We start from the raw sequence: 26348 nt of genomic DNA, 5'->3' as shown, positions 1-26348 counted from the left end.
GCATCCCAATCCCCAGAACCTGCGACGGTTACCTTACATGGGAAAAGGGAACTTGTAGATGTGATTCAACTTAGGACCTTAAGATGGGGGGGATTATCCTGCATTATCCAGGCAGGCAGGATGTCATTTCAGGGGTCCTTATAAGGCAACAGAAGGGTCAGAGTCAAAAAAAAGAAAATATGGGGACAGAAACAGAGGGAGAAACAGTAATACCATATAAGGCAGGAGCCAAGGCAAGTGGGAGACTCTGGAAACTGGAAAAGGCAAAGAGACAGTCTCCCTGGAGTGTCCACAGGAAACCAGCTCTGCTGACACCTTGATTTTAGGAATTAATTAACTCCTGAGCCACAAAAGTAAATCCCACTATTTTTGTTGTAATTTTTTTTTTTGTACCAGGGATTGAACCCAAGGGCACTTAACTGCTGAGCCACACTCCCTAGCTCTTTTTATTTTATTCTTTTTTTTTTTTTAATTTTGAAATGGATCTCGCTAAGTTGCTTAGGAGCTTGCTAAGTTGCTGAGGTTGGCTTTGAACTTGTGATCCTCCTGCCTCAGCCTCCTGGGCCACTAGAATTACAGGTGTGCACCACCATGCCCAGCTGTTTGCAGTAATTTCTTACAGCACCAATAGGAAACTAACACTCCAACTTTTAAAAATGGGGAAAGGTTATATCAAAATAATCTGTATTACTGGTTTCTCTTGAAATATTGGAAGGTTTGACAATGTCATGCCTTTAGTTATTCCTACTAATAACAGGCTAATTCAGAAGAAAACCTACCCTACAAGTGAGTTGTAAGTTTCTTTTTTTTTCCCCTTTTGAGTTCTAACCCTCTATTGTCACCTGAATTTGTGATTCCTTATCCAGATTCTGTGGTTGATATAGCCACTGGAACATTGCTGAAATCATGTTTTGTATCTAGTGTTTTCTAAGCCATGAGCTAGAAAGGTTGAGAGCCACTTAACTTTCTAGTGGTGCAAATATCTAGACAAATTTGGTAATTACAAAAACCCAATGCTATTTCATAGCTTACTTTACCCATCTGTTATAATGTTGCTAAACATACAATATATGTTTGATTTTAAAACTGCATAGCACATTAAGCTGGGCTTTACTCTTTAAATTTGTGCTGAGATGGGATAATCACTATAAGAAAAAAAAAAGCTAAAATAGCAAGAAAAGTGTTTGCCAAAATAACTAAAATCTTGTAAATAAAATTGATAATATAACAGAATATTATATCTCACTTAGAGAACAAACCATGTTTCATTTCCTAGCCCTTTAATTATTCAATGAAGACATAAGAGACTAATTTTGTCCCAGCTACTGGCTATAAATAGAGAAATCCTACAGTGGAACAACATATTAAAGGTTATGAGTCATTTACACCTTAGTCTTGAGTTACTTTAATCAGATGTGAGTCTTGGGGAATAAGGACTTTGATTACCAAGAGACAGTTTCACGAACTTGAACCAACTACTGAGTCTGAGTGAAACTCCACATGCCAAAGTGTAGAAAAGGGGACAGAAAAGATGCACCAGAGGGGAGACACACTCGGTGCAGATATATCACCCTGTTCTCTGCCCTCATGTGTGTGTGTCTTCTTCACTGTGTGTGCATCTATCCACGCTTCCCCTTTAACACATGTCAGTCAGATGAGATCGGAGGCCCAGCCTATTCCAGTGAATTATAACTGAAAGGACCCTTTTTCCAAATAAGGTCACAATCTGAGGTCCTGGGGTTGGAATTTCAACATACGAATTTTGGGGGGATACAGATTAGCCTATAACAGTGCCCATCAAGGAGTGGCGGTCTCACATGTTCACTTCCCAGCCTACCCTGGCAAGCTGTGTTTCTTTCCTGTCATGTACATTTTTAAGTCCCCATGTTTAAATGACTCAATGGAATATGTCAAGTTCTCTCTAAACTTTTTTTCTCCCATCTGCTCCTTCTAACATCCTACTGTTGATAGGAGACCCAAAGATTTAACAAATTCCAAACAAGTCTGACCTGACTCCATTATAATATTACATAAGTCAGGCAGGACAGAGACTTGAAATGTACTTTGGGACTTTCCTCAGAAAAGGATGAGCTGAGCAAATAAGTAAACAATATTAAAATGGAATGTTTGCAGGTTTAAGAGGACCAGCCATCGCTGAGCACGCAAAGGAATTCACTTAATACAAACCACAGGTCTTCATTTCCAACAGCTGGTGTTTGCAGCTGTCTGAAGGAAGCGACCATGTCCTGTGGGAGGCACAGGATGTTTCCAGTTGATCCAAGGCTCTGAGGATGGGTGACAAAGGAATATTTGACTCTAAATGGGATGATTGCTGACATAGCCTTCTGGGGGTTGAGGCTCATCTTGAGAGAAGGAGTCGACAAGGGCAAGGCAGGTCTAGATCTGGAAAATTGAGCCTGGAGACAAAGAGGGTCTCAAGGCCATGAAGCCATGAAGGAAAGGGAAAGAACAAGTTTCTAGTAGGGAAAGTTAAGATGATCAAGAAGGAAACACACAAAATTATCCAAAGTGTGATGGCAAAGTGGACACACAGCAGAATCCCGTTTGGGTCCAAGTTCATGGCATGATTTCACTCAGAAAGTCAAGGTGGGGGTTCAGAGTAGGATCTGGGTAATGTAATAATTCATCCTTTCTCTTAAATGGGCTTCCCAGCCTAGATCCAAAGGGGATAATAGGCTAATGGGAAACAAGGAAGAAAACACATTTTAATACCTAAGCAAGTGCCCAATTAGCACTAATGCCAAACTTTGATAGATGCTACATTATGTGGAACTTGGTCCAAGTGATAGAACTTGCCTCCTGTACACTCTAGCATGCTTGTGTCTACAAAGCAAGTTAATAGCCAGTCTTCCCTGAGGATCAGCCAGTGTATATGTTCTCTCTATGCAGTTGCAGGAACAGAAGTGATAGTGACCACAGACACTCACCACAGAATAACATGATATTGTCTGCTATTAAAAGAGGCCCTACAACAATTCCTAAAACCATCAGATGAATAACCTCTTACCTTGCAGCAAAAGTTAATTAGCCTAAGGGGGACAAAAGGGCAAAAAGAAGTGTAGGGCTCCCTTCCTCCCTCTAGTAAGTGTCCAACAAGGTTGCCAATCTGCTTTCCCAAACGGCAGAGAAGAGTATAGAGAGGAAGATCATCCCAAACTAAACAAGACAGCCTCAGGTCCATGGGTCTGGCTCTTCCAATTCATTAGTCCAGCTTGATTATGTTTATCCTGAATTCACAGTAAAACAGAGTAACCCAAATAGAATCCAATACCCACTTTAGAGCAAGAAGAAGTGCTGGAATCACTTACTGGAATGTGTTTTATTGTGTTACCATTTTGGAGTGCTGTCTTATTGATGGTAAGCCAATGAAGCAAAACAATCAAGGCCAGGTTTACATGGTTGACATGCCCCCGTGCAGTGACAGACTAGACCCCCATGAGCCTCCCACCTCATCTTCCTTTAATGCTCCGCAATAAGAGGAGATGTAAAATGGGTCGTGTGCTTATTTCCTTGGATATGTGTGCTTTGCCCTAAGATTGACTTCATTATGAAATCCCGGAGAACAGACATCACTCTTACAGAGCCGTCCAAGGGCTCCGTTACAGAACATTAGCATCTGACCTTCTGCATACTCGCTAAATAAGATAACTTGGAAAAACTCTTACTCCCTGTCTGCAAGTGTTCAGAAGGAATAAAGAAAACTGGAAAGATGACTGAAAAACATAGTGAGTTCTGGCCATGTTCTAATGATTAATTTCCTGTCTACCTCTCACTAGGAAAATTCTGAGGACAATATGCTCTGGATCCCAGGCAGGTGGATGGCCTTGTGGCCTTTTTCCTTTAAACAGTGGGACACAGGCCCTCCTAATCTTCTCACCTTCCTTATTATTTGGGAGAAGCTACATTTCTTTAAAACCTTTTTATGACTGTATTTTAAAAATTAAGTAAGTTTTGTTCGTTTATTTTTAGCAAAACAATAAAACAAAAATTACCCAAAATTCCATCCTGCAGAGATAATTCCCCTGTGTGTAAAGGAAAAGGAAAAAGAAAGAAAAAAAGCTTATTATGTATTATTGTTTTGGAATCTGCTTTTAGTAAATAGTAATATCTATTTTTTTCTCTTCTAGGCAACCACTGTCCTGCTTTTTGTTAGTATAGATCAGTTTGCATTTTTCTAGAATTTTATGTAAATGGAATTATATAGTATATATAAAGTTATTAGTCTGGCATTTTTCACTGAAAAATATTTTGAGAATCATCCATGTAAATGAGTGTATCAATAATTCATTTCTTGTTTTTTTCTAAGTATTTTTCCATTGGATAAATACATATACAAATACATTAACTTGTTGATAGACATTGGCTTTTTTTTTTTTTTTTTTTTTTAGTTATAGGTATTTAAAAACTTTCAGAACATCTCTATTAGTTGAGCACAGTGGCACAAGCCTGTAACCTCAGCAGCTCTGGAGGCTGAGGCAGGAGGACGGTAATTAAAGTCCAACCTCAGCAATTTAGCGAGGCCTTAAGCAACTTAGCAAGATCCTATCTCAAAACAAAAAATAAAAAGGGCTGGGAATGAGGTCCAGTGCCTTAAGTGCCCCTGGGTTCAATCCCTAGTACAAAACAACAACAAATGGTCGTGTATTTTCATTTGTTTTTGGTTAATATCTAGGAGTGAGGTAACTGAATCATACGATAAGTGTATACTAAAAGTTGTAAGAAGCTGCTACAATGTTTTAGAGTGGTTATGCCATTATTCAATCCCACTAATAATATATGAAGGTTTTGGTTGCTCCACTTGGTATGATCTTAATTTCAGCCATTCTAATAAAAGTATAGTGGAATCTCATGTGGCTGAAATTGCATTTTCTTACTGGCTAATGATGCTGCATATCTTTTGATGTGCTTTTGTGGTATCTATGTATATCTTCTTTAGTGAATTATCTGTTTAAATTTGGGGGGGGCATTGTTATTGCTTTACTTATTTTCCATTCAATGAGTTTAGAGAATATGTTAGGCTTTCTGGATACAAATCTTTTATCAGATATATGATTTTTTCCCAATCTGTGGTTTGTCTCTTCATTCTGATAATAGCTGTCAAAAAGCAGAAGTTTTTAATTTCGATGAAGTTCAATTTATCAGTGCTTTTATTTAAGGATTATTCTTTTGATATTGTTTTGAAGGAGTATGTTTGAAGTTTTTGATGTATCTAATTCAAAGTCACAAAGATTTTTCTTTGATTTTTATTAGAAAATCATATAGTGTTATGTTTCATGGTTTGGTAGATGATCCATTTTGAGTTAATCTTTGTACAAACTGCAAGATGCTGATTGAAGTTGAATTTTTTTTCCACATGGATATTTTATTTGGGGGGCAGTCTCGTTAATAAACTACTCTTTCTCCACTGAGTTTCCTTTACTCCTATGTTCAAATTTCACTTAGCTCTTATGCATGAATTGTTTGTTCTCCCTATACTGTTTTGTGGAACAATTTGCCTTTTTTCTCATTGCACTGGTTAAAACTTCAAATACAACTTTGAACAGAAGAGGGGAGAACGGTCATCCTTATTTTGCTTCAAATGTTAGAGGAAATAGCATCCCGTCTTTGACCAGGAAATAGGCTGTCACCTTTGGGTAGGTTTTCCTTGGATACTGTTAAGAGGTTGAGGAAGTTTTATTCTGTTCTTGCTAAGAGTCTTTATCAAGATTAGATGTCAGATTTTGTTTCTACTTTGTTAATATAGTGAATTCTTTTGATCTTTGAATGTTAAACCAATCCTACATTTTGAGAATAATCCTAAGTTACGTATGATGTATTGTCCTTCTGGTATAATTTTAGACACTGTTTGCACAAATTTTGTTCAGAATTTTTAAATCTGTGTTCATGACAGGTAATGGTCTGTAGTTTTATATTCTTGTATGATCTTGTCTTATTCTGGTATTGGTGTAAGTTTGGCCTCTGGAATGGATTCAAATGGGTTCAGTTTTCTGAGTTTCCTAGAATTAGTGTTATTTCTTTCATATATCTGTAGTAGAATTCCTCAGTGAATTCGCCTGGCCTTTGAGCATATTTTTTGTGGGAATATTTTTAGCTATAAATCCAATTTATTTCAAAGAGATAGTACTATTCCAGTCTTTCTTTTTGGATAAGCGTTGGTAGTGCAGAAATTTATTCCTGTACTACATTATTATATTCTATCATTTGCTTATTTGGGTTTAATTTGCTTTTCTATTTATAGCTTCTTAAGATGAAGACATTGATTTGAAGCCTTTATTCTTTTCTAATAGGAAGTAAGTGCTATAAATTTACTCCATGTTATGACTTTAGCAGATGTTATAAATATTATTATGTTGTGTTTTCATTTTCATTCACTTCTAAATACCTGGAATTTCTGTTTTGATTTTTTCTTGATCCATTGATTATCTTAAAGTTTCTTATTTTCCCAATACATGGACTTTCTATAGATCTTTCTGTTCTTGAATCCTTTCTGTTCTTAAATCTATTTTGGTCAAAGAACATACATTGCATAACTTGATTATATTGAATTTTTTTGTTTTATGGCCCAGAACATAATCTATCTTGATAAAAGATGTGTATGTACTTGATAAGAATGGGTGTCTCTGTTATTATTAAATGTATATTTTTATACATGAATATATTATAATTTATTTGACCATTCATCTTCCATTAAGGATTTTAGAACATTTCTGACTTTCCACTATTATGAACCATACCAAAGGGAACACTCTTATAGCTGAATCTTTGTGCATGACTTCATCGGTTATTGCAATAGGTTGAGTAGCCTCCTCCCCCAAATTCATGTACACCTGGGACCTCAAAATGTGACCTGACTTGGAAATAATGTATCTGCAGATATAATTAGTTGTGTTCATACTGGATTGAAGAAAATCCTAAACCCAACAACCAGCATCCTTATTAGAAGGCTATCTGAAGACACTCAGAAAGATGTCCATGTGACAATAGAGACAGAGAACGGAGTGAAGCAGCTGAAATCAAGAAATGCCAAAGAATACTGATAGCTATCTGAAGCTAGAAAGGATCAAAACAGGATTTTTCCCTAGAGCCCTGGAGGGAGCATGGTCCTGACAACACCTGGGAAGCTTTTCTTTTTTTAATTATTATTTTTTATTTATATATGACAGTATAATGCATTATGATTCTTATTCCATATATAGAGCACAATTTTTCATATCTCTGGTTGCACACAATTTGTGTCTTCATACATGTACTTTGGATAATAATGTCCATCACATTCCACCATCATTTCTAACCCCATGCCCCCTCCCTTCCCCTCCCACCCCTCTGCCCTATCTAGAGTTCATTATTCCTCCCATGCTCCCCCTCCCTACCCCACTATGAGTCAGCCTCCTTATATCAGAGAAAACATTCAGTATTTGTTTTGGGGGGATTGGCTAACTTCACTTTGTATTATCTTCTCTAACTCCATCCATTTACCTACAAATGCCATGATTTTATTCTCTTTTATTGTTGAGTAATATTCCAATGTGTATATATGCCACATTTTTTTTATCCATTCATCTATTGAAGGGCATCTAGTTTGGTTCCACAGTTTAGCTATTGTGAATTGTGCTGCTATAAACATTGGTGTGGCTGTGTCCCTGTTGTATGCTGTTTTTAAGTCCTTTGGGTATAGACTAAAGAGAGGAATAGCTGGGTCAAATTGGGGGTTCCATTCCCAATTTTCCAAGAAATCTCCATACTGCTTTCCATATTAGCTGCACCAATTTGCAGCCCAACCAGCAGTATATAAGTGTACCTTTTCCCCCACATTCTCGCCAACACTTTTTGTTGTTTTTATTCATAATAGCTGCCATTCTGACTGGAGTGAGATGATATCTCAGTGTAGTTTTGATTTGCATTTCTCTAATTGCTAGAGATGATGAACATTTTTTCATATATTTGTTGATTGATTGTATATTATCTTCTGAAAAGTGTCTGTTCAAGTCCTTGACCCATCTATTGACTGGGTTATTTGTTCTTTTGGTGCTTAGCTTTTGAGTTCTTTATATGCCCTAGAGATTAGTGTGAACACCAAAGTCCCATAAAGTCAACTAGTATTTTGACTCTGATCAATACTTTAATTATAAACCTCTTATTTGGAGCTTTATTGGATAATGTAGGTCCACAGCCAGTTTCAAAAGTTGGAAGAAGGAGTAAAGTTCAAGGTGATCTGGGACTGCAGGTATTGGTTTCCTGGAAAACCTACAAATAAAAGTGATGCTATCTTTAATGTCTCATACTTAGATGGTGTTCTTCATCCCATATTTCTTACCCTGTTTTTCTAACATCTTATATTATTGTCTTAATATCCACCAAATGCAATGGACCATTTAGCTCTCCTTAAGCCTTGCTTGAACTCAGTGTGTGATTCAGGTGCGAATTGTGTGAGAGGAGAGTAATGTGTCCCAAGAAGCTGAGGCTTCCACAGAGCACTTTTTTTTTCTTTGTTTACCTACTTTTTCTAGTTTTCTTCCCCTTTCTCCTTTGTCTTCTCTTCCTTTTATAAAGCAGTTTTATTTTACATCCTTTTTCTTTTCAATCTTCTTTGCTTTCAGCTGTAGAGGTCTCCTGACTCCTGATGGCTGTGTCCTGGGGATTGTTCCATGCAAGCTGGAAGAGAGTTGGAGATCTGAGTGGCCTTGCTTAGCACTTTCCCTGTATTCCTGTTGCCATCTTTGAAAGCTATTATCCTTCTTCTTCTTTTGCTTAAGTGATCTTTATCTGCTTCCCTGAGAGTTGGTACAAGGATTAATTATCTAGTGTTTGTAAAGCATTTGGAAGTTGATAAATGCTAATTATTATTACACTGCTATCTTGTCCTTTGTTCTAAATACCTGGCAACCTGAGTTGAAGCAGACAAATTAAAAAGTTGTCAAGATAACCATGATCTCCAACACAAAAGTTCTGAATGACTTTCCCTGAACTTTTTCACTTGCTGTTGGTCACTTTCCCTACAAGTAGGGCTTCCTTCCTGAGCAGCAGAAATGGAAGATAGAGTGTGCAGGAGGTGAATTGACAACATTTCCAGACTCTACCATGTGGGAAATGCACCTTATATGCCTTATCTCAAGTTATCCTCATCAAACAAGAATGGGAGGCCATTCTCAGCATCAGGGAATGAGTGCTTATAGAAGTTCAGAAATCAGTTCATATCCCTCAGCTAAGAATTGGCAAAGCCAGATTTCGAAGCCAGTGCATTTTGGCTCTGACAGCCATGGGCTCATTCTGCCACTTCTGCTCCAGTAAAAGATAGAAATTAAGTATGTTAGGAAAAGTGAGTTGCCATGAGGGAAGAAAAAGGACACACTTTTTTCTTGCAGCATCCAATGAACAAAGACTTGCAAAGCAAGAGTGTTAACTAACTATAGTAGTCCAAACCTTACAGCAGAAAATGTCAAACTTAAAAATAATTGAATTTTGAAGTCAGAGAGGCCATTAGGAACAGTTTAATCCCACCCCTTCATTTGGCAGATGAGGAAATCTAAACTCAGCAAAGGCAAGTGATCCTTGCTTAAATTCACTCAGATCTTCACTTGACATTAACTGGCTATACTTAAGGAAACACTACATATAGATCATATGTTTTAAGTCCTGCTTACTTACTGTGTTATAGCACTCTATGAGCCCTCTGTGTGTACTAATTTATCTCCCTTGGAGTTGGTAATATTGTTGTTCTTTTCTTTGATACAAAAAAGGCACTGACAAGTCTAGGTAAAACCATCTCTTTGGAAGTAAGACACATATCCTAAATATTTTAGACAAGATAAGTGTTTTTCCAACTAAATTCAAGGATTTCAAGTAACCCCTCTCAAATGGGTGATGGTAATATAAAGACATAAGGTCACCAGAGGTGCCATGGCCCCAACCAGGATGCAATTCCATGCCAATGCTCTGTGCTTTCACATAATGTCCTATGACTTGTGATTTGATCTGAAGAGAGGATTGATTCAATTTAAAGAGACTGAAAACTACAGAGGAAAGTAACTCATGAGATCTGTCTCAATGGAGGGCTCAAAGTATCCACTTTCCACAATTCTTACCAGTAACTTCTTACTGCCTTGTCTTACATTCTTTGTGCCACTGTGTAAATCTTTACTCTCATAGTATGCAGAAGTGAATGTGGGCACAATTTTATGGTTTGAATCTGGAATGTCCTCCGAAAGATCATGTTTTGAAGACTTGACCCAGCAATGTCCAGAGGTGGGATGGAAATGATTGGATCACGAGGATGGTGACTTCATCTGTGCATTAATCCATTTGTTGCATTTATAATTTGAGTGAACTACTAGGAGAGGTAGAAGTTTTAGGCAAGTGGGTCATGATTGGAGGAAGTAGGTCACTGGGGGCACACCATTGGGAACTATATCTTGTCCTTGGCCCTTTCTCTCTGCTTCCTAGATATAATAAGCTGAGCATCTTTCCTTGACCATGCCCTTCCACCTCGATGTTCTGCCTCACGTCATTCCCAAAGCAGTGGTGCTAGCTGACCACAGGCTGAAACCTCTGAAATTACGAACCAAATCAGTCTTTCTTCCTCTAAGTTGTTATCAAGTATTTTGGTCACAGCAATGAAAAGCTGACTAACACATTCAGGATTCAGCTCACCAAAGTTGTGCTTCAGAGTAATACCAGAACTGAATGACTTCCCCTGTTTTCCTTCCTTTGCCTTCTTCATTAGAAATATGATCTAGTCTTGAGACATCTATAGCACCCAAAGTGGGAGGCTGGGATGGGAAGGGAAGTCTTTGCATCTGTTTCAGTTCTCTTGTTTTAATAAATTCATACACACCACTAGGACTGTTGTGTCAACACTGAAATATCTTAGGTGCCACAAAAACTGGATTTGGAATGGAAGTTATCACTAAAACAAGGACACAAATGCTTCAGCATGATGAAAATTGTGCTTCAAAGACCTAAATACAAGGTTATATAGCCCAAGGTATGAAAAAAAGTTTTCAAAACCCTGTTCTTCACTATGAATTTTTTTCCCCTTGCAAAGTCAATTGTTCTCCTGGGCAGCCTGCTACCCTCAATCATTGACATAGCATTAAAGTGACAGCTCTGCACACAGAAATGGTGGGAAATGGCCACTCTGAGTATTCTCACGGCAGACTTTCACATATCCACACAGGGCTCTTTAATAAACTACAAAACTTTTTAGGGCTTTGGAATTATGTGGGTAAGGTTGTGATACCACCATCAGAAAGGTCTGCATTTTACTGTTGACTTTTATTTTGCAAACTTAGTAATTATTTTTGAAGAATTATGCTTTGTCCTGCTCACATTTAAATGTGTGATCCTGTTCAAAGTTAATGGATCAGATCTGACTAGGTAAGTAAGATAGTCACTTTGGGAGGATCATTTGTAACTTCTCCAGTCCTATTTAATGAGCTGGAAAAGTAATTTACTAAGTTTAATGTAGAAACTGGAAAATTTGTTTCAAACCCCCCTCAAATACTCTATGCCTTTAGACCATAGTTATTCACCTTGTAAGGTCTGCTACATTGCCTTCTCAAACAATCCATTTTGATCTCTTGAAGATGTTCTTGTTCTATTGGGGGAAACGTCTTCTTACATAAGCAATAAGCTAAAGATAAATTTTATTAGTATGTATAAAATGCATAAAGCAGGGAATAAGCCAGGCATTCATTCACATTCTAGTGTAAGTAGCTTTATAGGCAGCAAAGGAGGCAATGTCATGTTCTCCATTAGAAAGGGAGCTTTATTGGGAATTCTAGGAACATGGGAATTAAAAAATAAAGATGATCATTGTGTAATGAATTCTTCTTGGGAGAAGTTTGGAAAGGAAGAGAGAAGATAGTAAAATGGCCAGCACCCCAAGATATATATATTTGAGAAAGTCATTTCCTTCTCATATGGATACCATTTCCAAAGGACACCTTTTTTGGCCATTTTTAAAAATTAGAGTCTGCATAATATCCCCACCCTAAGTCTTACTGAGGGATTACCATCTGACAGCTTCTAAGCACATTGCACACACTCTCTCTTTTAATCTTCACTGTAGGGTTATGAGGTAAGCACGCATTCCTTGGCAGGTACCACGAGGTGCCTGGTTTGCACTGCCCTAAGACTTTGACAAATTTTAACTCATTTAATCTTCACAATAGCCTTCTGCTATGGGCACTGACATTTCCCATTTTACAGATTCAAAAGAATTTGCTGGCTTTTCCAGGACCCTGCAGCTAGGAAAATGTGAAACAGGAATCAGGTTCAGGTTTTCTAACTCCAGAGCCAGCTCTTGTAACCTCTGTTGTGTTTCTCTGTGAAGAAGTGGAAGCACACAGAAGGATAACTTGTCCAGAGTCATACAGGCCACCAAACAGACTGGCATCAGACTCAGACAGCCAACGTGTAAAATGTAGAAAAGTCAGCCTTCCCCCTACCTTGCTCTTCCCTGTTTAGATCACTCATTCCTAATACACTGGCCACGATTGCTAGCATAAAACATGTACACACCTTTCCACCTCAACACAGACTTCACTGTGGCACTTAAACATGGAAATGATAAGAATAGAACAAGAAGAAATCAGCTATATTATGTATTTAGCTTGTTGTCTAGCTTAATTCAAACAGACTTTGCATCATGACTTTCATGAGATGATTGTGTTCATTGAATTAGTTACCTGTGTCAAAGACAAGCTTGACCTCATCTGGAGCAGTACTTCCTAATCCTTAATGAGCCCAGGAATTACCTGGGTATCCTGTAAATATGGAGGTTCTGATTCAATGGGTTGGCATGGGCCTGAGACTCTGCATTCCTAGCAGGGCCAGGAAATGCTGATGTTTGGGAGCATGGACCATATTTTGAATATCAAGATTAGAGCACTGAGTTTTTCCAGACCAATCTTAAAGATTCATCTGGAGGTTCAGAGTTCAAAGTGGAAGGAAAACATTTTCAGACATGGAAGAATATTTTGGGAATCTGAGAGGATTGACAGGGGACTAAGAGGGGATGGCTCATGAGAAAAGATCTGAGCTACACAGATTCTGAGGACTGAATGGGATGTCCATAGTCCCAATCACCCAACTGATGCTTGAATCCTTTTCAATCCCTGCTAGGCCATCTGGGCCCTTGAATTAAAATAATTTTCTGCAACAAGTGTTCAACAGAACAAGAGAAGTTTCAGGATGGTGCCTGCATCATAGAAACAATAATAGCAAAAGACCAGGAGAGGAGGCTATGATGTCTGACACCTGTCTGGGTAGATGTTTGCCTCCATAGTATATTTTTCAAGGCTTGAATATTTGTTCAAAAACTTTCATTAACAAAACAGATGCACTGTACCAGAGAATAAGCTGGAAGCACTGATTCCCTTAAGCATTTGCCTCCCACAATGAAAAAAAAAAAAAAAGATTCAGTGCTGACTGACAGGTGAGAGACAGTGACAGATGTGTAGCAGCTGGGCTGCTTCTTGGCTGTACTGAATGTGCGTGCCATGGCCCATGAGACCATGAAATTTTCAAGGATCAGGAACCACTGGGCTCATGACTGGGTTTTTTGTTTTTTGGGTTTTTTTTCCATCTTGATTGTATAGCCTGAACTGAAAGACACTCCTATTGTTGGGTCCTCTGACTGGAGGGATGCCAGCTTTTCTTTCCAATCACCCTGTTCTCAAGCTGTTGTTTGACAGTTCTCTTCTTTCTGTTTCAGGTGCCAGGGGAGAGTGAGAAACCGTGGAAACCAGCCCTGGTTGTTCTGACGGAGAAAGACCTTTTAATCTATGACAGCATGCCTCGGAGGAAGGAAGCATGGTTCAGCCCAGTTCACTCATACCCTCTTCTTGCCACCAGGTAACCATGGTCTTGTGTTTGGGTATGCCGTGGTTGCAGCTTGATAACATTTTAATCGATTGCAATGATTTCTGCATGTTATATTATTGTTCACTGTTGCAGCAGGAGCTGGGAGCTCCTCAGAATCAGAGCCACACATTTTTAACTAGACAGACTAATTATCATTTATCGTGAAACATCAGGCAGTACAGAGACAAAGAACAAAATATCCATCCCATCCATCATCAAGGAACAGTGACATCTGGTGAGATGGTCCCAGTTTGGCTGCTTTCCTGGGTTTCTATCCCATTGCCTTGGAAATGAACTAGACACATGTGTTTGCAATCTTGAAGTCCAAGTGGAGTCATCACGCAAGGGTCTTCACTTAGTGGCAAAAAGAATGTCACATGGAATGTCCCACTGTGCTTTTCAAGGTTTGGTCAACACAGGAGATTCCATAACAAGTTCTTTCTTGGTTCTGTGAGGCTTTCTGTGGGAGTGTGGCTGTCAGGCTCTCTTTTTCTTAAGACCCTAAGTGTACATTATTACTCATGTGAAATATAGCATTAAAAACAACCTTACTGAGGCATAATTTACGTGCAAAAAGCTGTATAATTTAATCTATACAATTGTATGAGTTTAGAGATAGTTATATACCCATGAAGCCCTCAGCATAATCAATACCATATTGTATATCCAATTAATATCAAAAACACATCTTCACCTCCTACTCTTCTTATTTTTATGTGATAGGAACATATACAATCCACCCTCTTAGCAAAATTTTAAATATATAATACCATATTGTTATTAAACATGCTGTGCTATATGATAGATCTTTAGAAGATGCTTATCTGGCATGACTGAAGCTTTGTGCCCTTTGACTGACACTCCTAATTCCCACTTCGCCCTGGCAACCACCATTCTAATCTCGTCTTCTTCAAAAAGGTGTGACTATTTCTGATTAATTTTATAAATGGGATCATTTAGTATTTTTCCTTCTGTGTCTGACTTATTTCATTTAGGGTATTATCTTCAAGTTCATTCATATTGTCACAAAGGTCAGGATATCCTTCTTTTTAAGGTCAAATAATTTTCAATTGTATATAAATACCACATTTTCCTTAATGATGGACATTTGGAATAATCACCCTTCCTGATTTCAAATTACATTGCAAAGCTACAACAATCAAAAATGCATGGTACTTGGGCTGGGGATGTGGCTCAAGTGTTAACGCGCTCGCCTGGCATGTGTGGGGTGCTGGGTTCAATCCTCAGCACCACATACAAATAAAATAAAGGTGTTGTGTCCACCGAAAACGAAAAAATAAATATTAAAAAAATTCTCTCTCTCTCTCTCTCTCTCTCTCTCTCTCTCTCTCTCTCTCTTAAAAAATGCATGGCACTGGCATAAAAATATACAGAACAACAGAACAAAATAGAGAACCTAGATATGTATCCACACATTTATGGTCAATTGATCTTTGACAAGGATGACAAGAAGACACTGTGAGGCAAGGATATTCTTTTCAATAAATGATGCCAGAAAAACTGGACGTCTACATGCAGAAGAATGAAATTGGACCCATACCTTAAACCACACACAAAAATCAACTCAGTATAGATTAAGGGCTTAAGCGTAAGCATAAGACTGGAAACCATGAAACTCCTAGAAGAAAAGCTTCTTGACATTGGCCTTGACAATACTTTCTTGAATGTGACACAAAAAGCATAGAGCATAAAACAGAAATAGACCAATGAAATTATAACAAGCTAAAACTCATCTGAATAGCAAAGGAATTTGCTATTTATAATAGCTATTTACAATCAACAAAACAAAAGCAGAATGGAAGAAAAGATTTGCACACCACATATCTGAAAAAGATTAATATCCAACATATGCAAGGGTGCCCTACCTCTCAATAACAATAAGAATAACAAAACTAGATTACAAAATCAGCAAAGGACCTGAAGAGACATTTCCCCCAAAGACATACAAATTGACTAACATGCAAAACATTCAACCTTACTGATCATTAGGGAAATGCAAATCAAAAGCACAATGAAATATCACCTCCCAACTATTAGGATGACTCTTATCAAAAAATTGAAAGGTAACCAGTGTTGGCAAAAGTGTGAAAAGAAGGGAGCTCCTGCACACTATTGGTGGAATGTAAAATGGTATAGCCAATAGCATGAAGTTTCCTCAGAATGTTAAAAACGTGATCACCTGACAATCCCACTTCTGGGTATTTATCCAAAGAAATTAAAATTAGGATTTCAAAAAGATATCTATACTCTCAAGTTTACTGCAGCCTTATTCACAGTGGCCAAGACATGAAATATGGTCTTAGTGTGCCATATTCTAATCTCCTTCTTCAAAGGACTACAACCTGAAAACAAGTGAGTCAAACCTGAGTTTTACTTCACGTAGCTGACAGCTGCCATCCTGGCTTTCACTGCTGGTTCTTTCTATATGCACTTTATAACAATGGCCTGTTTTCATTCCCTCGATGCCACTGTCACTTTACCTAGAAGTAGAGCATGGTAACATAATATTTGTGGCCTTCCTGATATGTGCCTGAAAACATTGGCCCTCAAGTTTCTGCTCGATGAATTATTGAAAAGTGTGGGACAAACCCTGGAAAGAATTTGGTCACCGAGTTTGGTCCAACAGAACAGCACAATGCACTTAGATTTGGGGGCCTCTCTGCTGAGCAACAGATAAACAGAAACAAGATAGGTTCTCCTCTCCTAGAAAGGTAGAGATGCCAAACAAGTTATAGTCCATGCTCAGGGGCTGGGAAGAGAATGAGACCTAGTAGGAGAACTTGTTCAACACAAGATCAAAATAGCAACTGTGAGTAGAATTGTAATTCTTTCAAATCCTTCCTAATTCCAGTTGCGATTGATAATAGACACCAGCAAATGTGACTTGAAGGTGGAAATTATTGGCCCCAATGGTGTATAGAGGAGGTTTTCAGGGAGCCAGGACTAGTTCACTTAAAAAATAAAAAAGGATTTAATTTTTGAGACTTCCAAGCTTCAAAAACTTTGGTAAATAGCTAGTAAAGCATAATATAGTATATTAATAAGACCTCAATTGTCAGAATATAAATATTCTAAAATGCTTACACAAAGATTTAAGCTATGCCTTGGGGCCTAATTAAATTCAGCCCAGTCTCTATCATTTTCTGCAATTTACATCTGCACTTTTCATTCATGGGTTACTAATATTCAGATTCTGAGACAGTCTTATGACTAAAAACCAAAGAAAGATTGACCACAGTCACTGTATTTCAATTACTAAGAAGGGAAATTTGATCAGGTCTTTTGAAATAATTTTCAGGAACAAGGGTCAACATAAGGTAGAGTTCTCGGGTAACTTAGGCAACAGGAAAACAAAATTAACTCTAGAACACAGCTTTCCCCTTAGAATTTCTGACCAATGGTGACTCCTTTTGCATTCCTTCACTCATTCCCCAAAATTTACAATTTTTCTACTATGTGCCAAGAGTCATAACTGGGCCAAGGGATAAAGAGGTGGGAAAGGTCAACCTTGTGAATCCATTATTGCCATGCCATGCCAATCTGGACAAAAGCGTACTGATGTGCAGGGAACTTTCTGGAGCAAAGACAACAGAAAATGCCTGTCTGCCTGGAGAGGGGCTGAGGAGTTCTCACAGTGGAAGTAATGTTTGAATGGAAATCTGAGTGAGAACTTACCAGAGGAACAGGAGGAGAGGATGTAGGCTTCCAGCAAGAGGGGAGACACACGTGCAGAGCTTTTGCTTCATGCAGTGCTGTGTGGCCAGTTACAGCACCAGGAACAGCTTTGGGGAGACAGAGCAGTTGCTGGCTGAGTATCTAGCCCTTGACACAAGTTTCCTCCAACAATTCCTGTATGCATTCGCAAGCCTGTGTTAGTGTGCTGGTCTTATAGATTTGGAATCTGGGGCTCAGAAGAGTTAAGAAATTTGCCCCAGGTCACTTAGCTTACAGCTCTGGGTAGTGTCTTGCATACCTATGCCCTGGTTCCACTGGAGGTCAACAGGAGCATGGGAAATAGAGAGAAAGACTTTCCCCTATTACATCCTTTTGCATTCTTTGAAATCTGAACCACTGGGAGCATTAGGAGCTTTTGGAGGTGTTTAGAGTCATGGACATGATCTGGGTAGATATTTTTACCTTTGGTGTAAAGTAACAAAGGTTTAAGAGGTGACTGCTGAATCCAAACAATGATGCCAACTCCATGGTCAAAAAGAAAATAAGTAGATAAAAATAAAAAACAAATTTCTCTAAAATCTTAGGTAGAGGAAGAGATAATTGCTCTTTTTTTCTCAGTTTCTCTGCCCTGTTATCAGGTTCCGCAGAGAAACTTCAGGTCAGTGTTAAGACTTCCAGGAAAGGCTGTGCTTGGGTCTGGTTCCCAGAGGTGGAAGAGAAGACAGGACAGGATGGGATGGAAGTGAACTAGTAGGCAGGTGCTCCCTGAAGAATCCTGGAAAGAAGGGACAGGCTAGGCAGGGGAGAAGCTGAAAGAGAATGTGATTTCTAGCTTGGCCTGATCCTACAAGGCATATCGAGAGTCACACTCCTGGTATGGTAGCTACCAGCCACCTGTGGCTATTGAAGTGAATTAAATGTGAATAAAAGTAAACTTCAGTTCCTCACTCTTACTCTCTACCTTTCATGTACTCAACAGCCATATGTGTCTAGTGGCTATCATTTTGGACAGCACGGGTCTAGAACTTTCCCATTACTACCCAAAGTTCTATTGTTAAGTGCTGCCCTAGAATTCATACAGATGACCCCCAACTTATGATGGTTAATTGTGTGTGTGTGTGGTGTGTGTGTGTGTGTGTGTGTGTGTGTGTGTGTGTGTGTTCAATGAAAGCAATACACATTCAATAGAAACTTTACTCTGGATTTTGATCTTTTCCTAAGCTAGCCATATACAATAGTCACAATACTATTGGAGATGCCAGGCAGCAGCAGAAAGCCACAGCTTTCAGTCAGCCACACAATCACAGGGAAAACAACCAGCAACTAGTGTCCTATGTTGCCAGGTTATGTTCAGTAGGTTAGGTGTATTTGATGCATTTTTTACTGAACACATTATCAAGGTACAATGTGTTTAATCAGAATGTAACCCCATGGTAAGTAGAGAAGCGACCATAAATGGTTCCTTCAGAATTCATCCTGACTCAGGTAGGCAACTGGTCTCAAACACTGCCACAGCAGTCCTTCTAAAGCTGAGCACCTGATGGATGTCGTCTCACAGTTTTTTCAGGCTGCATGCACAGGCAGGCCCAGCAGCTCCGTGGGCTCAGGGACATTGCTGAAGAAAATGACAGGTGGAAACCCTGAAAAGTAAAGCCCCCATAAGGGTGTGCAAAATAGGCAATGAGATCCTAGGAGCTTTGCATATAACTGAAAGTATCTCTTACAGGCTCACGAGTGACAGGGATGCCAGATCTGAACTTTGAGCAAATCCCATAAATAGCTGGGAACCATAAACCTGCATCTAATGTGGAAATAGAAAAGGGAAACCTGAGATCATTTAGAATGGAAGATGCAGCATAAAAATCCAGTGTCTCCCACCACCTAAAGGAGAGCCAGGGGTGACACTTCTTTCCTCAGCTCACTGTCGCTCTCCCAAATCACCCACCCTGACCACTGAATTGCGAATGAAACTCATTATGTATGAGTACTAGCCCTCTGAGCAATGATAAAATTAGGCCCCTCGTTATTACTCTGAACTCCAGCTGGCAAGCTTGTGAAGCAGAAGATGTCCAAAATGTCCAGTGGCACAGGCTATTCTATTCATTCTTACTTTCATCCCCGCAAGCCAGCAGGTAACTTGCTATCTATCTGCTCCTGAGCAGCAGCCTGGAAAGAGCTGGGACTTTGCATCCTGGTCTTTATCCCACCAGAACAGTGCTTAACCCCAGGCTAATCACTCTTCCTTCCTCTTTCAAGGCCCTCATCTGTTAAATGCACTCAGTGGTATGTCATTGTCTCAAAGCCCACGGGGAAATGTACTTGGGTAAAATAGGTTTTTAATAGACTTTGTGGCTTGGATATCAGCCATTGTGGTTCATTGGTCCTAGTCAGCTTCTCTCTGGATGCACTGCCTAGAAAAGGACTTCTGGAAATCATACGGTAGCAGAAAAAAAAAAAAAAAAAAAAAAGAGGGATCTCTTCCTTCCTGTGTAATAGTGTGGGTTGGTGGTGCCTCTTTTCAGCTCCAGGCTGGGTTTCTGAATGAGTTGCTGTGGAAGGCAGGGTACCCCCAGCTGAAATTGAAGCTGCCTTTCTTTGCGTTTAAAGCTGAGGCTGTTGATTTCTGGCAGAGGCACCACTGCTGAAGTGGCAGGAGGGCAAATGAAGAAAAACAGGGTCCCTATGTTTCAGAGTTACCCCAGCATTTTTGTTAGCTGTTTCCCTAACCACTTAAGTTCATCAAGTGACTCTCTTGTTCACTTCCCAAAAGTTCCATACAGTCACACCAGGCACTGGGTTCTTTAGGATCATTTGGGCATGGACTCTGTCTAGTAGTATTATTTGTTTTTATGCATTTATAACGAAGTGTAGCATTGTCTTTTTAAGAATTTATTTAAAAATCTTTTATTGAGGTTCAATTTATAAATAGCAATATGCACAAATGTTAAGTGTATGGCTTAATTGATTTTTATTTAGAAATATAGAGCTATGTCCTTTACATTTTTATTATTGGGTATCTACTAATTAATCATCCTCAGTGACAGTATCAAGACCATGTTAATGTCATTTGCAAAATGGATCAAGATGGTGATCAACCAGTGGCTGGCCTCTAGATAAAGGCCAATTGGATTCCATGAGGGTTTGCAAAACTTGCCCAGTTTCAGAATCCCCCAGGTTTTAAATTAAGATTCATATCAGCATGACCTTGACTTGGATGTTCTGGCTAAGCAGGCTACTAGGGTCAGGAGTCAGAAGTGTGTGTTTTCAGTAAGCATTAGGCAAAAAATTACCACATTTAGCCCTGACAACCTTAAGTAAAGTGTTAGTTCTACTTCGTGAAGAAGAAGTAAATTGTGGGGCTAACATTAATTACCCAACTTATATGTTAGTAAGAAATGGATCTCAAATTCTGATTCTACTTTCTGATTCTTGCCCACTATTCGATGCAGCCTCCCAGGAACATGTCCTAATTTCTTAGAGTTTTAGTGGCTTTAAGAATTTTTTGAGTGTATGTTACAAATCTCCCCTCTTATGACAACTTAATCATGCAGTAGATGCCCAATTGTTCCATGGAACAAAAAAAGTTACAGATCGCATGATAAAGTGAAGACAGAGGTGTAGACAGTATCAGAGAGCTAGAGTGTCTGCCCGTGGTTCTCAAAGTGTGGTCCCTGGCCCAACAGCTTGGGTACCAACTGGGAATTTGTTAGTCAAGCAGATTTTTGGCCTCACTTCAGACCACTTGAAAAAAAAAAAAAAGTCTCAAGGGGGCCTCTTGACTTAACCTCTCCAGATGTTTCTGATGTGGGCTACAGTTTGAGAACTACTATCTTCTCTGTCTCCCAATTTCCAGAGTTTTTGGTAGTGAAGGGACTTTGCCATGAAGAGGTGGCTCTTCAGAAGCATTCTTTTGCCTCAAGCTGTGATGAACACTGATGAATTAGTCTGAAGGCTGTCCTGGCTGCATATGCCTACCGTCACCAGCATCTTGTAAACTGTCTGACTGTGAACTTGCAGGCATTTCCCATGGGGTTTTCACTCTTTTTGTTTCTATTTTTCCTCTCACATTTTTTACTGGAGCATTATAGTTGCACCTATTGATGAGATTTGTTATCACACATTTGTAATTGCACACAATATGACAATATAATTTGGCCAATATCACTCTCTTCTTTGACTTTGTGTGAATGGCTGCACAGTGGTCCATCTCATCAGTGCTCCCTCTTGGGCCCAGGTTCTAGATGCTTACAATCTGGCTCCAAATCTCAGCTCTGGTTTTTACTAGCTCTGGAAAGGGCACATTTCACAATCTCTTTTTGCCTCATGTCACTTTATCTGTGATATATCAACATCTGTGCCTACCAAATAGGGCTGTAATAAGGATGATATTAAACAATGTAAAGTCCTTAGAATACTGCTTGACACATGCTAAGAGCTAAATAAAGGTAGCTATTATTATTATCGCTTTTACAAACCTTCTCATTGCATGTATAAGTACATGCTGTATTTTTAAAACAACTTCATGGCAGTGAAAACTTGCAACCAACTAAAATCCACAAAAGATCATCCTAGCACTTTCTAAGAAATTCTTTAAAACCCACCCAATTAGCAAAACAATAAAATTAAAAATACACTATCCCCTTAAAAAATAATGGAAGACAATCACATTTACTGGCGAGAGAAAAAGTTATTTCACTGTATCAGATTAGACAGATCTGGGTTCACACTCCAGTTTTGTTCAATTGAGCCCCAGTTTACCCAGTATGACCATAAGCAAGTTACTTCTCTCTGACCTCAGTTTCTTCATATGAACAATGGGACCATAATGCCTACTGCAGAACGATTGTGAAAATTAAAATAAGATATTTAGTCAAAACAAAGTACAGTTTGAATACCCCTTATCTAGTAACAGAAGTATTTCAGATTTGATATTATTTGGGGGTGGGGTGTACTGGGGATTGAACTCGGGGACACTTGGCCACTGAGCCACATCCCCAGTCCTATTTTGTATTTTATTTAGAGACAGGATCTCACTGAATTGCTTAGCACCTTGCTAAATTGCTAAGGGTTGGCTTTGAAACCATGATTCTCCTATCTCAGCCTCCTGAGCTGCTGGGATTACAAGCGTGCAGGATGTTTTTGGATTTCAGAATGTTCGCACATACACAATGGGATATTGCAGAGAGGGATTCTAAACACCTTATACACTTACCCTGAAGGTAATTTATGCAACACTTTTTATAATTATGTGCATGAAACAAAATTCAATGGTGTAGACTTGTCATGTTGGTGCTCAGAAAGTTTTGAACTGCAGATTTTCATGTTAAGGATGCTCAACATGTACTCTAGATTGGAGCTGGAAAAACAGAAATTTATTTTTCAATGGTTCTGGAGACTGCAAGTCCAGCATTAGGATTCCAACATGGTCAGTTTCTGGGGTCTCTCTTCTTGACATGGGCTACCCCCATTTAACTTGTCCTCACATGACCTCTTTTTTGTGCATGCCTGAAAAGAGTGCAAGCTTTCTACTGTCTCTCTATATAGAACACAGATCTTATGACATTGGGCCCCATTCCCGTCTTTATTAAGATCATTTTTAATTGATGCATTATAAATATGCATAATAGTGGACTTCTCTGTTTAGGCCCCATTCTTACGAATGCATTAATCTTAATTAGCTCCTTAGAGGCCCAACCTCCAAATAGAGTCACATTGAGAGTGAGGATTTCGATATATAAATTAAGGGGTAGGTGCACAGTTCATTGGTTCATTCATTGCTTGTTTAAGAGAAGGACATATATCCAGCCTTCTCTGGCATAAAGCTTAGCACAAACCCAGACTGGGTGACTGTCAGCCCCGTCCCTTCCCTTTAGCAGTGCTGGGGAGTTTTGTTCAGAAGGTCAAAGTCTGTCTGTTCCCTCACACAAGAGAGGCTGGCTGGGACCATAGCCAGTAGGAAACAGGTTTCTTCTAAATTGAGTTACTTCCTCAGGCAGTTCACAGTTGATTTATTTGTTTGGGTTTTTTTTGTTGTTGTTGTTGTTAAGGCCCAGGCACATCTAATTTATATTTTTCTGGAAGATGAAAATTTGATTGTGTTTCATAGCAGTGGTGCCGGGAATGCTCATGACATGTTCTTGGTGTCGAATGCCATGCAGAGAAGTTTACGAGCAGTCTTCTCTCCCACTGATCAACCTCCATGGTGCCTCTGTGCATTGATGGTGCAATTTATGGCAGCACACTCAGGGAGTTTGCAAACATGTTGTGATTTTAGCTATTCTCACCCCTCATCTTGTTATGAGTCCACAGTAAAATATATTTTGCTTAGCCAAGGTTTATTTGATATTGCTGAACATTTTTTAAAGAGGTATGCTTGCCCATATGAAGTAAAGTATTAGGATTTTATCATTATTGTCATAATTGGCAAGTCAGATGGGTCTACAGAGAGCGAAGATTAAGTTTGCAATAGTTCTGGAATTTTAGAGGAGCTGTAAGTCAGTCCAGTGGCTGGCAAAAGTTTTAAAAACACAGAGCTTATAAAATGAGTGATGCTGCTCTAAGCCCAGATTACCAACCTTTTGAGCCAAAGAAGAGGGTGTGGGGTAACCTTGAAAGAGGACCTGACCAATGCACGCTTCTTTACTTTTATGCCACCTAGCAACCAGGGACACTGAGCATTTCGATTACATGTTAGGTTATCTTTGGTACCTAAGGAAATAACCTATTTCTATATGCTAAGAGTAATGGGCCCTCAGGCTACCCTTAGAAAATTTAGTCTTTCCACTGGGAGAGATTGCCAATTGTATTTGTCAAACATTAAATTATAATCAGGGGACTGGGGTTGTGGCTCAGCAGTAGAGCGCTCGCCTAGCACATGCAAGGCACTGGGTTCCATCCTCAGCACCACATAAAAATAAACAAACAAAATAAAGTTTCCAACTACAAATGAAAAAAGGGGAGGGAGAGAATTATAACCAGACTGTGGTTTTTATGCTAAGCCTGAGAAGCATCCTCACTCTGGAAATGTGGGCATAGTCCATGGACATTTCCCAGGGTGGCATGAAAGGATCTATATGCCCAAGGATCTATACCCTGTCAAATCCTCTCCCAGCCATCCCATTTGTACCCACATGCCTGGGGATTTCACTGGCTGCTGGTCCCTGTCTTCATCCTACTAACGGTGAGATTCTCAGGGGTTTTGGGTGACAGAAAGCAGAGCAGAAAGATCTTATAGACTTTGGAATCAGGATTTGAATCCGAAGACTTGGCTAAAATATCATCTCAGAACACAAGTCTCTTCATCCATATAATGGGCAAGATTCTTCTATTTCACAAACTCATTGATGGGACTGATTATCTATGTAAATGTTAAGCAAATGAATTAGAAATAAGAAATAAGTGATTGATAGATGTTAGCAATTAAAATTAGAGTATGAATGACTGATAAGTTTTATCAGGGACCCCTAGTGTCTTAATGTTATTGAGATGGAAGGACTGAGGTTCAGAAAAGTGTCAGCTTGGAGGGACTGGGGAAGTTGGGAAGGAGATGGGGAGACTGGAACACCTTACCCCATCTACACAACTAGCTCTGGATTACTCTTGTCCATGGCCCCTGGATGGATTCCTTCCTGAGGTAGGAATGTTCAGTACAATTTAAGAAACTTTTAACAGGCCCCTGTTAGCGGCCAACATTGTGGACCGATGAGAGGAAGTTTTTAAAAAGGAAAAATGTGGAAAAAGTAGAAAACCGAATGTTATAAGAACTGATTGCTCAGGTAACTCACCTTTGGCTTCATTTTCCCAGCGGAACAGAATTGGTTTTTAATTGCCATTTCCATACGTGGAGAAATCCTCAAAGATCTTTTTCATAATATGTATTCCACACACACACTGTGGCATATGTTGAACTAATTAAAGCATAGTTGAGACAAGAGAACATGTAAGAGATAATCAGAAGTTTCAAGAAAATGTGTTTAAAAGTATAGCTCTAACAGTGCTAAATTAAAAAAAAAAAAAAGACAGATCTAACTTCAAAGGGAAAATTTCCCCAAGACTTTGAACTATTATGAGGTGAGAACATCCATTAGACGGTGAGTCCCATTTTCCTCTGGAGAGGAGCAACAGATGGGTAAATTAAGCTCATGGATGACGGTAGGTCATTGTTCCACTTTTTCCTTTCAGTCTCCTTCTCCTCCTATAGCTGATGAGCTGGAGTGTGGCCCCCTTTCCTGGTACGATGGAAAGAGTGGGGACTCTGTACATTTTATGAAGCTGGGTTCAAATTCTGGACTCTGGGGGATCTTGGGAACTGGTTTGCTGCACAGCCATGGATGCTCCGTTTTAAGTGGAGATTATAATACCACTTCCGAAGAGTTACTGTAGAGCCCAAGGAAACACATTCATGCCAACTTTCCCACGGTGGGCAGTCACTTTCCTCCCTCTGTATTACGCCTGGTAGCTATGAAAGGTCATGAGACCATTGGTGAAAGTATGGAAGACAATCACTTGTCTCCACCTGATAAATACCACTGAAGAATCTAGAATGTTCTCAAACTGTTTTGGTGCTGCTGCTTCTGTCTTTGTTCACAGTCAATATCCCTCAGGAATATCAGCTTTCTGGAAGATGGGACCTTGCCTGACTTTCACCATCATATTCAAAAGGAAGAAGTTTAGAAGTTAGAAACGAGGCAATTGATCAGCTATTCCTGCTGAAGGGGGCAGGGGGTTCATGGTCAGCCCCTTCCACCTGACAGTTGGGTATTTGTCAG

The 26348-nt window shown here is 39.3% G+C and overlaps 1 protein-coding gene across 1 annotated transcript in view; it reads left to right on the top strand.

The window, feature by feature from the left end:
• The window catches only part of Sntb1 (syntrophin beta 1), a 227363-nt gene that overhangs the window by 179252 nt on the left and 21763 nt on the right, over positions 1-26348 (top strand). The window contains exon 4 of the mRNA XM_076835407.2: positions 13736-13875. Within this exon, the coding sequence (XP_076691522.1) occupies positions 13736-13875 (140 nt within the window). The remainder of the gene's footprint in view (positions 1-13735; positions 13876-26348) is intronic.

This window comes from Callospermophilus lateralis, chromosome 16, assembly GCF_048772815.1.
Source record: "Callospermophilus lateralis isolate mCalLat2 chromosome 16, mCalLat2.hap1, whole genome shotgun sequence".
In the NCBI taxonomy this organism is placed as follows: domain Eukaryota; kingdom Metazoa; phylum Chordata; class Mammalia; order Rodentia; family Sciuridae; genus Callospermophilus; species Callospermophilus lateralis.
Note: the sequence above shows the minus strand (reverse complement) of the source record. Positions and strands in the feature narration are given on the sequence as shown.